This window comes from Haliaeetus leucocephalus, unplaced genomic scaffold (assembly GCF_000737465.1).
Source record: "Haliaeetus leucocephalus isolate CR32 unplaced genomic scaffold, Haliaeetus_leucocephalus-4.0 Scaffold473, whole genome shotgun sequence".
Lineage (NCBI taxonomy): Eukaryota > Metazoa > Chordata > Aves > Accipitriformes > Accipitridae > Haliaeetus > Haliaeetus leucocephalus.
The window spans coordinates 183269-195759 of NW_010972909.1; the positions used below are offsets into that span (position 1 = coordinate 183269).

Sequence of the window (12491 nt, forward strand, 5' to 3'; positions counted from 1 at the left end):
CAATAGAAATAAGATGGTACCAAAAACCTATTAGAACACAATGGGAGATTTTTCAAGTGCCACATAATTTAAATCCAAGGCATTTGAGCACATAGATATATAGGTAGGCTCTCAACCTCATTTTCCAAAGCACTTGACTAAATTAGAACTCACTCAGAAGTTTTTGAAAATTGCACCAAATCCCCCTTTTCATTGTTTTGTTTCTGAGGCCTTTGAAAATCATTTAGCAACACAACTCTCCTCACCTTTCAGATGCAAATAATTGCTTGAATTTTCAAAGGAACCTAGAGGGGGGTAAGAGCCCCAAGCTCCATGTAATTTCAAATAGATCTAGGTGTCTGATGTTCTGAGGTTACTTCCAAAAGCCCAGCTGGTGCTTATGTGCTCTTGTAAATTCTGTTCATTAGCAATTGAAGCAGTTTGGGGGCCTTTTTTACTTGAGTATAAATAATTAACAAAGTGAAAAGGAATGGTTGGGTTGGGTCAGGTCAGGTCAGGCTTCTTTATTCCCAGCTAAGATAAATCAATATCAGCTGAATAACAGATCTTCCAGAAATGTTAGTATTTGGCTGGCAGCACTCATAACTGCAGGCAAGAATATGTATGTACAGCCATATATACCCAAGGAAAAAACCCTGATGCTGGAAACAGGAACAGCTTTGCAACTCCTCATAAGGCAAGCGGTGTTAATCTCTGCAGGCAGAGCTAGCATTGTATTCTAAAGATGAGATTTTCTTCAATAAGAAGGTATTCTTGAACTGCAAAAAGATGTCTTTTGAAAATACAATATGAAACTTCAATTCTGCTCCTGCCTTATAGTGAAGTCTCCCAAACTGTGGAGAAAAGGAGGATCCACAGGTGGGCTGAGTCAGGATTCCCACCATAATTTGAAGACAGTACCCAGCCAGTACTCAAAATCTTGTGAAATAATGGAAATTCAACCCTTTTTCAACCCTGCTTTTTTTTTTTTGAACATATGATATGTTTCATTACCATTAAAGTACAAAATATACATATGTATCCTGCGCTCAGGTATGATTCCCCCCATCCCACCCCTTCATCATCTTGAAACACAGTCAGACTCACTCAGAGTCTGCAGCGCTTGTTACTGCCCAATCAAATTCACTGTGCAGACTTATAGGCTGCTCTGTGTCCTTTGTTGTTTCCTTTGCTTTTCATTCAGGTTTACCATTCTTGTAATCCCTAGAAGTGAAGGAAGGAATTTTGACAGAGGATTTTGAAACTCATTTTCACACTGCTCATAATCCACCTTGTTTTGTTTCTGTTTCTAAGGGGAAGGAGCCCTCAGTTCGGCAGCTGGCTCTTCTGCACTTTAGGAATATAATTACCCTCAACATTAAATTGGAAGATGCATTATCACGTTCCAGAGCCAGAGTTCCACCTTCTATTATTCAGATGCTATTAATACTCCAGGTAAATTGATTACTTTTCCCAGGCTGTTTTCTTTATCTGTCTTTCTGTACTATATTGCTGAAGTCTTCTTAAGCAGTCTCTGATTTTGCTCATTCATTGAAAACTTCTTACCCAGAATGCCAGAGTGTCTGTGCAATTAAATGTGATCCTAATATCTAAAAGTAGAGACTGTAGAGGTTCAGATTTCATGCCTTAAGATCCAGAGGGTCTGAGAGTAAAGACTCATTTTGAAACTGTGGGCCTTGCAATATGAAGTTTTGCAAGCAGACCAGTGTGTGTGGTAATAACGTGACTTCCATTAAATTCTGCATGTTGCTGCATTAGCAGCTCTGGATATGAAGCTTCACATTTGGAGTAGGCAATAAAGTGAATATGCAATTTATGGTTGAATCATGGTCATATTTGGCCACTGGAACCAAATTCTATCAAAGCTGTTGATAGGTGTTATCAAGATAACACCTATCACCTAAGACCAGATACTGGTATTTGCCTTCAGTATTAGTTTTGGCTTTTTTTAGTAGTAGTGAGGTGAAACAAAAAGAGGAATACTAGGCAAAGGGCAAGTTTAAGATTTTTTTTGCTTAATTAAAGAAAAGCATGAGCTTGTGTTGAGGAGAAGGGGAATGAGGCAGGGAGAGAGCCAGGAGTGGATTCTTAGGGGGTGAGGAAGTTGAGATTTTCCTGGTTGGTTATTTTTTTTTTTATAAACAAATAGATTTACAGCAAACAAAAGGATAGTTCCTCACACGTAAAATGTTTCTTTGTTCTTTGTCACCGTATAAATTAGTTCTGTGTCTGAAATTGTTTTAAAGAGCAGGATAATCTAAAGGCCAGAGATGAAAATGGAGCAAGGAGTAAGATTCTCTCCGCTGGGTCAAGAAATGGTATTTCACCCCTGCTATCGCACTGTACGTTTGTTGGAGTGTATAATGGTGTGTTTAACCTAGTTTTCTCAGAAAAAGGTACCTAAGCAACAGGACTGCTTGCTTGCCCCTTGTCTGCCTTCTCCCTGTCCTCCATCTTACCAAAAAAATGCTTCTTGAAACTGCTGGCAGATTGTGGCACGATGACAGCAGTATTGGAGATACTAAGATTCCTAGGAGTTTCATGGAAATTAGTGTCTGGAGAGAGGAGAGGAGCCTCAGGGAAAAATTGGAGCATGGCTTAACTGCATAATGAGACATCAAAGAATTCACATAATTGAACTGTGAACCCAGCTATGTTAATAGACACCAGAGACTCCACATGACAGAGTACCATTGCAAAAATCTTCATCACAGGAAGGTTGTCTATCAGGCCTTATCCCTTAGATGCAAGGTAAACTGTCCATTCTAAAGCAGGCTTCAGCAGTGACATTGCTAACGGATCTGCTAGCTTTTTTGTTGTTTCTTCTTTAGAGAGTCTGTGTTGGCTATAGGCAGGATCCAGCTTTGAATGAATTCAGTGGTGAGCTGGAAACTGAATAACTTCCTGATTTAGAAAGTTCATAGGAGATGATGCAGAGTCATTTGCCAGGATTAGTGCTACAAGAAACAGCTTCTTTGTAAATCTGCTTTCTTCAACAACCAGAAGTGTTAACAAGGTGGATGCCTGTTTTGGTAAAAGGCCAAATCTGTTCTTACTGCAAAGCTGTCAATGGAAATCAATTACAAAGTGAGAGGGAGTTTGCCCCTCGATGTTTATTTCTGAATACGTTACCTATGGTTGTATGGTGGGGATGGTGAAAAGTCCTTTCTTGGCAATAGCTCTGCGAAACTTGTGATTTAAAATCTAATGGAAATTACAGGAAAAGGTCAGAGGAAGATCTGGGAATGAACTATTTACATGCTTAGCAGAGTTAGTCAATAATTGGATTTCAGAGCAAAGGCTTTTTCCCAAACTCAAATGTCACATTAAACAAAAGCAAATTTTATACATTTATGGCATAATTATAGAATTTCCTTGACTTAGATCAAATCAACATGTGAATAGGGCTGGAGGAGACATAACAGTTCAGCTGTCCAAAGAGAACATGGTGGACTTGTGTGCATGGATTTCCCAGACTGAGAGACAATGTCTTGGTGTGAACATTGTCTAATCCCTATTTCTGTCTACCGTGGATATCTCTTCCATAACAAACTTGGTGACACTGGAGCCAGATTCTCGTGGCTAGATGATGAGTCTAGTGATGTCAGCCCTGGACCAAGTGGTGCTTGGTGCTAAGGATCCCTGTTTCTGTCCTTGACAGCCTTGTGCAGCTGTGTTATCTAATTAAGGAGTAGGTCATGTTCTTCAGGACAGCAGCCATAAAGTCAGCTGAAGGTCACAGGCTGACAAAGGCTCATGCTGACATGCACCAGTCTGTCCTGTTAGACTGGATTAAAGCGGCAGAGATTTGGTAACTAATGCAGGGTGCATCTGGTATTGCTCATGTTTTAGTTCGTCGTGGTGTAGGGGAAGAGCTCTGTCAGTTTGTCAGGAGAAGACACTTTTTCCTTATGGAGGGAAAGGGAAGCTGCAGCAATCCTTGGACTTCATTCAGGAGGTAGGTGCTGATTCAGCAAAGCTTAGTAAGCACGCGTTTTACCTGAGCTTGGGTTAGCTTCATTGGCTTCAGCATGTGAATGATTTCATTGACCTCTGTGAAGTTACTGACCTATTGCAAGTTGCACACATTTCTTGCTTGCTCAGCTGGCCATGCTCTGGCAAGGAGAATAAAACAGTCCCTGCCAAAGAACTCCTGAATAAAAGGGCCTGAAGTGAAGTTGCACCCCTTACTTCATTGTTTGGGTGATTGTTTTTCCTTCTTTGCATCAAATCTTTTTTCCTGTCCACAGTAGACTATTTGCTGGAAGTATGCCTACGAACCATGCATTTAATAACCTAGCATGTGATACAGCAGCCACACCAGTCCTCTGACATACAGTGACATGATAGAGGATATATGCTGGGACAGAAGGGGTCACCAACCTGACACATACCTCACAATTTGCCTGGAGAGCCGTATACCTAAATTTCTTTGTGTTTAAGACATCAAAGACTAAAAAAAAAATAACGAGGGGAAGGAAAATCTTGTATCTTCTCTATGCAGTCCTTTTTTGAAGGAAAGAACCACCTCCATTTCTGGGATAAAGCTGTTTAAAGTATTGTAATAGCAGATCATATATCTGAAGCTTTGTTGTAAGATACCCTCCATGTAAAGGATCAGAAATTAGTCCTTGAGTTAATTATTAGACTTGGGTTCTCCAATCCAGTAGAGCCACTTCTCACCAGTGCTATAACCTGGTCTAATTACAAACCAGCAATCTATCAGGAAAGCAGCAGTCCCCCAGAAGTGGGGGAAGAAGTGATAGTCCTGTGCTGGTGAAGTCAGTGGGAGTTTTATCATGGCTTGGAAGAAGGGCCTTATACCACTCAAACTTTTGGTTACCAGCATACCCTGACCCAGTTACAAAGCACAAACTGAAATGTTAATCCTTTGTGGCTGCATATAGGAACATAAGCTGAAGTGCCTCCAGGATGCTCCTGTTTAAGTTGCAGGGCCTTCAAGAGCAGAGTTGTGACTGAGGGAAGTAAAAGAACTAAAACTGCTTTTGAGCACAGACCGATGCACAGGAGCTCATGTAACTATACTGAGTTGTCAGTCTCACCTTGATGACCTTTCTTTTTGGGTGAAATTAGGAAGCTGGAGGGAGAGGGATAAACAGAAGGAGAGATTAGAAAATAATTTTCTCCTTTACGCTCTGTGAACCAAAGAGAGCAAAACTACCACCAGAGGATAAACAATCTGACTTACTTCCCAAAGCATGTTGTCAAAGACGACCTTTGCCACTGAAACTGGAACATCTTATCTCCAGGTATGTCTCCTGAGGTCTGAGAAGGTTGGAAGAGAAGAAGTAAAAAGTGTTTATCTGCATCTTTCAGTTAACATCAGGATTATTTGAGTTCACAGAATCTCTCTGGGTGACCTGAGGTATTTAAAAACCTTAGAAGAACAACACAGTATCTCTCGTGCTAAGAGATGAAGCCTCACTGAACATAAGCTCTGAAAAGAAAAATAAAACCTGTGGTTTCCTTTTTGGCTTCTCTGAGCTTCATTTGAATTCCCTTGCCCGTTGTCTTTCTCTGTAAAGTAAGACAAAATAAATACATAAAACTGCCCAGTGTGAGCTATTTGTTATCTCTGGAAAGTTCCTAAATGTAGGTTCAGCTCCTTGCACTTTAAAGGGGTAGAAAAGCACACTGCAAGAGCTGAAAGCAAAATGCAGAGTGTGCTGTTTTTCCATCTCGGCAGCCACATAGCAAACCAAAGACAGCATAGTGGTTAAAAACAAAATACCCTTTGCTATCAGAAGGCTTTAGGGTCCTGCTTGTGGAACAACAGATTAGCTGTAACACTACAATGTGTGTCAACTGGGGTCAATTCTTTATGGCCATAGTTTTTCAAATTTGCTGGTTGCTTCTGAGAGGTTATCTTACTAAGTCTCTTAGACCTGAAGCATAGGTTGAACAAAGTGGTGTGGGTGTGAGGTTTCAAAATGTTTTTAATTTCTCTTTACCTTTTTCTGAATTCCTGATTTATAAGACACAAAAAGTAGAAGCCAATAAATAAATGTATTGTAGACCCTATTTAAATATAAATCACCATATCAGAAACTTGTGCTTCCCTGGGTTGTGCATAAATGTGTTTTCTTCCTTCCTGGTGAAAGGCTGGCTTGTCTGTCCTTTGCATCAGCACCATAGGCACGTAAGGAGTCAGGTAAGAAATCTTACAGCCGGGACACTGCCTGACACAAGGGAAGAGTCCTCCATTGCTTTGTGTTGATATACACAAAACTGAGAATCTGGGCCTCAAGATTTACACCTTAGAGTATTTTGTAGAAACAACGCTCACTTCTAAGCAATGTCCTCTGTCTTACTTGTTGTCTCCATCAGCAAGTGCAGTTTGCTGTAATGAAATTGACAGAGGTTTGTTATCCTGGAATGATTTGTATTGCCATGATTTTAACAAGGCGTAGCATTCATTTGTTGTAGGAAAAAGATCTTTGGAAAGAAAATCTTGACCTTTTTGCTAGTGAGGAGTATTTGTCATACTTGATTTTGAATTTCCTCATATGGTTTTTATTATTGTGCTAGTTTTCTGGTGCTGGGAATCATTTCTGCATGGAAGCAGCAAAAATGCTGGAACTATTTCCTCTACATCTTGGGGTATTGCCTCAAGCAGGTTGGGATGTGCTGTGTTAGTGACTATGAGACAAGAAGCTGGGAACTGACCAGAGAGTTCAAAAAAGTGACAGCAGCAGTAGCCTGAGTGCAATACAGGGGAACCAGAAAGGTCTAAATGTACATTACAGTCATGCTGACACTTCGGTCGGCTGATGGTGCCAGGTGGGAGTGCCAAATACACTATTTGTACTAACCAAAGTACCACCTTCGGTTGCTTGCATGTCAGTCAAGAGCAATTCCCCTGCCATAGTTGGGGACCTTGGTGTAAGTGGTAAGGACATGAGTCAGTGACAGTCGGTGGCTATCTGTTTTCCATTTACGAGCTGTAGGCTTATAGTTAAGGAGGGAAACCACATCAGAGGCATTTTCCCTCTATAATGTTTTTAGCTCTGTTTCCACCTGGCACTTATTTCATGGCTTACCACAAGTATGTTTTCTTTAGGGGCAGAGATAGGGGGAGCGAGCATGGTTGCTCTTAACCAATCTGTAAGCCTGACTGACAAGGCACTTTTTCAGTAGTAACTCCAGTAAAGCCAGCATTTCTGCACCATGAATCTTGGAAGATCTGCGCTCATGTGGACCCTCTTTGTAATTAAGGCCAATGGAAGTGCAAGTCCATTGCCATATGAAAAGATGAGATTTCATTTGGAAATCAAGTACTCACCAAAACTAGCTCTGAACATATTTGACAACACTACATGTTGCCACTTCTGTAATCTTAAGCAGCAGATAAACAGGAAAGCAACATAAAAGATAGTTGCTTTGCTTTATTATATATAAACGTGTCTCATGAACACCATGGTGTAGTAATTCAAATGTGCGTCTTGTCCCTCCTCTTAACAGAAAGTCAGTGTTCAGGGGAACATGACCATAACCTTGTCCATACCAGTTAAACACAATTGTTTTAGAAGGCAATTTGCATTGTGCAAACTCCCTTTGGGTGTACATTCATAGTGCATTTTAAGAGTACCTTGCGTTAAGTAAAACGTCACTTCTGTGAAGGATACCAGTTAGTTGACCAAACGTATGGCTTCAGATGGAGTTGGTCAAATGCCACAGCAGTTGTCTAGACTGCCCTGAGTTATGCTGTTACCGTCCATCAGGTAACTCTGCAGTTACTGCCCATTTGCTGTCTTGCACTGTGGTAGGTGAGAAGTGCTTAATTGTCCTTCAAATTACTCAACATTTGCCTTGGGGTTAGAGTGGGCGTGCATGGAGTTACAGCGTAGCTGCTGCCTATGGCACCTGAGACTACCTTAGCCCACAATAATTTATTTGTGCAGCCTAAGTGTGAGTTGTTTCAGCTCAATTCAATTAGTTAGATAAGTGTTTAACCTTAACTAAACCAGGTTGTCCTTACTAAAATATATGTCTGTCTCCTGGAGTTTGCCTCCATTAATGAAACTGGCATATTAAAACCAGTACAAGTTCATTGGTAGGCAAATCCTTAATCCTTAACAAAATAGAGTTAAATCAGTAAAATCATTCTTAACTTGAATTAGAATGTCCTTGTAGACCCTGTAATTTTATCGAGTAAAAGGGAGAAGGTTTTAAATAATTGCATTAGTTTGTACAAATGTCTTTTGTGGACCCATTTGGGCCAGTAGACTAAAACTGGCATAAAAGATAGCGCAGAAATTTTGACTGTTGAAAAACTGAGCAATAAACATTCCCATGGTGCAAGAATCCTTTGAGGCAGGTGCTTCAATACTGTAATTCATGGGTTGTCTACAGGGGGAACATAAGAAAGTTAATCTAAGCTACCTTTTAAAGAAGATTAATTAAACCCCATTAAAACTCTGTATGGACACTCATTCTGAGAATTAAAGGGGTAGGAAGGCTGGGGAGTTAAATTAATGACACTTCAGTTCTACATCAGAGGCCTACGTACAATTTATCTAACCAGCTTTCTGTTCTTAATTTAGTGAATATAATTCCATTTTCCTGACTATCCCCAGGTAGACAAAGCCATGAAGGAACTGTGGCTGTTGAATTGCCCAGGGCACTACAGGGGGGGTCCCCAAGAGGTGGCCATCACTTCTCGGCTGTTATGGCTGACCGCAGACCCGGGACCCTGCACCGTGGGTGGTACCTACCAGCTGTGGCCGTGGTGGCAGCCAGCGCAACAGGGGAGGACGGTTTGCTCTCCATGACTGAGTCATGTCCGTGCCGGTAGAAGGTCAGCCGATGCTGGTCGGGGTCGCTGGTGCAGCACCTCCTGTTCTGGCCTGCTGGGATTCGCCTGGCCCTGCTCACGGGAAGAACAGCAAAAGTAATTTCCAACAGAAAGACTGTGCAGGGTTGTTTTGTAGTGTTGCACACCTGGGCTTCCCCATGGTTTTCGGAGACGAGTCGACACCGGTTTCCAGTTAGATCTGTCCTGAGCTGCAGCTGGGTGCAGAGCTGCTTGGATAGCACTCTGTGCGGGTACCACCATGCCCCTGCCTTCTCACTGCCTAAAGCTTTCTGGTGGAGCACAGGGCTGTCAGAGAAGCTTCCCACCAGGAGATTTCGGAGGCGGCCCACGTGCCTGTTCTCCTGCTGCTTGAGCCTTTCCTGCAGCAGACACGGGGCTCCACAGTCCTCGCTGGATTTTGAACACTGGTGCTTGCTGGTAGCACAGCTTCTCCCATCATCTTGCTGGCTGCTTCCTCACCTTTTACCTTCCCATAGGAAGAGTCAGAAGAGCCTTTTGACTCTTTTCCTCCCCTGACTCCACAGGGCAGAAGGGAGGAAGGCAGAGAGGGAAGTAGCTGGCAGCATGTTAGTCGCATGGAGGACAGCTGGAAGCTCATCCTTGCAGGCAACTCTTTCTCTGGTCTCAGTTTCCCCCTCCTGTCTTCAATTACACCCATAAACAGGGTCAAGACCAAGTAGCAGCCTGTTGCAGAGTGCCAGGACACACAATGCGGGGAGCTGCCTGCGCCACGGGCTGTTAGATGGTCGTGATGAGCATCTCTCAGGAACGCCTGAACTACTGAGTCCTCCCAGAGGCAGCGGTGACCTGAGCGACTTATGGGGACCTGGGTGGCAGCTAGTGGAAATGCAGATGCAGTGAAGCTCCGTTTGCCCTGTAGGCAGCTGGAGCTGGTTGCACTCTCTGGCAGGCAGCCAGCTGCCCATCTGGTTTGGGGAGAGACGAGGGCACGACCAGCACTGCTTGCTCTAGAGGCATCCCCCAGCAGCAGGCACGGAGTCATTTGCTCACACCGATGTGAATGGCAACTTTGTAGAAGAGTCCCCTATAATTAGAGAGGAGCAAAATTAATCGTTTCCTCTATGAATTGTTTGGAAGTAACTCTGGCAGCTGTTTGCTTTCCATCAGGAGTGATTTCTCCTGGGGTTTTGGTGTTTGCCTGTTTCTCTGTCTATGCTATAGAATTTTATTATAATGGGAAGATGTGTTTCCATTGAAGCCGACAGGGTGATTAAAACAAATTATATAAAATGTCCTAGCCTCCGCCTTTTCCCCAGAAGGTGCACTGAGACGGGAAAGAGTTCTGCAAGGTATGGAAATTCCTGATCTGCAGTGCCACCTAAGCACCCTCCCCAAGCCTTTCCTCTCCTGGTCTGTGGTTGCTAGTGCCAGAACCAGCAGCCCACAGGGACAGTGTGTACCAGGCTAGTGGCACAGGGACTTGTGCAGAGGGTAACTGCTTTGTGGTGTATTTCTTTCAAAAATAAAAAGGCTGTGCATTGCAATCTGCAAAAGATAGGCGAGTGATTGAATGAGTCTCTCGGAGGCATTCTTTCTCCCATGGTGAGTGGACAGGGTTAATTGTCTTCTACCAGTAATTTCACAGTCTTACCCTTAGCTCTGCTGCGCCTGCAGAAGAAACAACTATGTGGCACAGTGATACACGACACGTATTGTGAAATTCATTAACTTGGCACTACCCAATTATTAGAAGCAATTAAAAGGTAAACAGTTAATCATGTGACAGAGCAGGATTCAGATTATGTGATTTGATTTAAACAGTTATTTCTTGGGAGCCTTCTCCCATTTCCAGTGAGCTACTGGGTGGCTGTGGCAACAATTCTGCAGCACAAGGTGACGATGATGTGGCAGGTCATGCCTACGAGTCAGGCGTGTGGGCAGTTGTGCTGAGCATCCCTGGTATGTTATGGCTTTGCTGTGAGTGAACCATCTGGTCGTGGTGGCATGGTTTTGCTGAGAAGCGACCATCCATCAGAAAGGGTGGGAGCTGTGGTGGGGCAAGCCAGGGGCACAGAGAGGGGAGGGAACCACTCCTGACTCATGTGCACTTCAAAATGGATCCAGAGGCTTCTGGTTTGAAGTCAGTAGGCACGGGATTGTGCTTTAGTGCTCTGTGATCCAAATGCAAAAACAAGCATGCTGCAATCAAGCAGATGCTGGCAAGAGAAAAGCTGTAGTTGAGCATGGCTGAAATCAGTCAGAAAGGTGTTTTGCACAATACAGCTGTTGTACTTGGAGTGGCTCTCGCATGAAACCAATTAAATTTCTTCTTGAGCAGCTAAGAGCTGTCAGCTGCTTCTATTCCCAGCCACCATGTATCTCCGAGCCTCCTTAACTTGCTAGCATGGGTAGATGGGCCTTTGTGCACTGGGCACTGTATAAACACAATTAAAATATGGTCTCTGCACTAAAGATCATGCAGCCTGATGCAGGAGATGGTAGGTATATCTGGTCAGACAAATGGGGGACAGAAGGAAATGAGGAAACAAACATACTAGAAGTAATTTTATGACAAATAATACATCGTTAGCCTTAGTGGTCTAGATGTCCTCTAGAGACTAAGGGCAATGTGGTCCTTCTTCTCCTCTTGTTGTAGGTTACGTGTTGGGCTCCAAGAAGAAAAATACATCCCTCATTCCTCCTGTATCACTCATGAGCCTTTCTTGTGGTTTCCTTGTTTAGTTGGAGAGAACAAAACCTTGGAAGAAGCAGTGGGGTATTTCCATCGTTTCTCAAAAGACTGAATCACATTAGGACAGATGTTTAGGCAGTATTAAGCTCATGCAGCTCTGCTAAAGCCCCTGTATAGTAGAGGAAGAATTGGGCAGTAGTTTTGCCTGAAAATCTCTAGAATATGGTTATATATGTAGCTGTGTTGTTAACATTTAAAACAGAAGCAAGGAGAAGGTTTGCTCCATAGAAGTGGCTGTGTGATACTATGTGAATTAAATTAAAGCACCAGCCAGCATTAAGGGAAGCAGGGACAGTGGGAAAATACTTTCGTTTCAGTAGTAGGGTCATATCGACAACAGGTAGGTCAGGGCGTCTGTTGGTTTCAACCACATAGGTTTCCATTACATGTAGAGCTATCTGTTGCAAGATAGATCTTGCAGGTTGTTGCAAGAGTTGCTGAATGCTGCTGAATTTTGCCAGAGCGTGGAGTTGCCAGTGTGCATGTGCCTGGTGGGTGATGGGGACAAAGGAGGGAAGGTCAGCCTTTCGGAGCTACTCCTGCAATTACGTCCCTAATCCGCCTACTGTTTGCATTTGGGGAGTACACTGCTAAGTGCTCTCTGGCTGTAAACTCGGATTTTGTATGCTTGTATTTCTTTGTTTCCTTTTACCCTCTGCATGCTGGGTTGCTGAGACAGTGTTTCTGCTCTAGATCCAGTCAGTTACTTTCCAAGTATTTTGAATTGGCAAAGATTTTTTTATTGAAATTTAATTGTTCTGTAGAAAGGTGTTGCTTTCAGAAAAGCTTTTGCTGCAAGCCAGGAGGGCTCCCTAAGGCCCGGCTGCTGGGCACCTGGGCTCCAAAACTTCTGTGTTCTGGGACTGATGGAAGCTCGACCTCCTTGTGCAAGAGAATAACCACAAAGCACTCGCTCAGCAGCGTGCTGCTCAGTTCCCAGTT

General features: G+C 43.2%; 1 protein-coding gene across 2 annotated transcripts in view; it reads left to right on the forward strand.

Annotated features, from left to right (window-relative positions):
• PRR5 (proline rich 5 (renal)) overlaps positions 1-12491 on the forward strand; it is a 93485-nt gene that overhangs the window by 62684 nt on the left and 18310 nt on the right. For both annotated transcript variants that reach the window (XM_010575272.1, XM_010575270.1), the window contains one exon: positions 1294-1434. In XM_010575272.1, coding sequence (XP_010573574.1) covers positions 1294-1434 — 141 coding nt within the window. The remainder of the gene's footprint in view (positions 1-1293; positions 1435-12491) is intronic.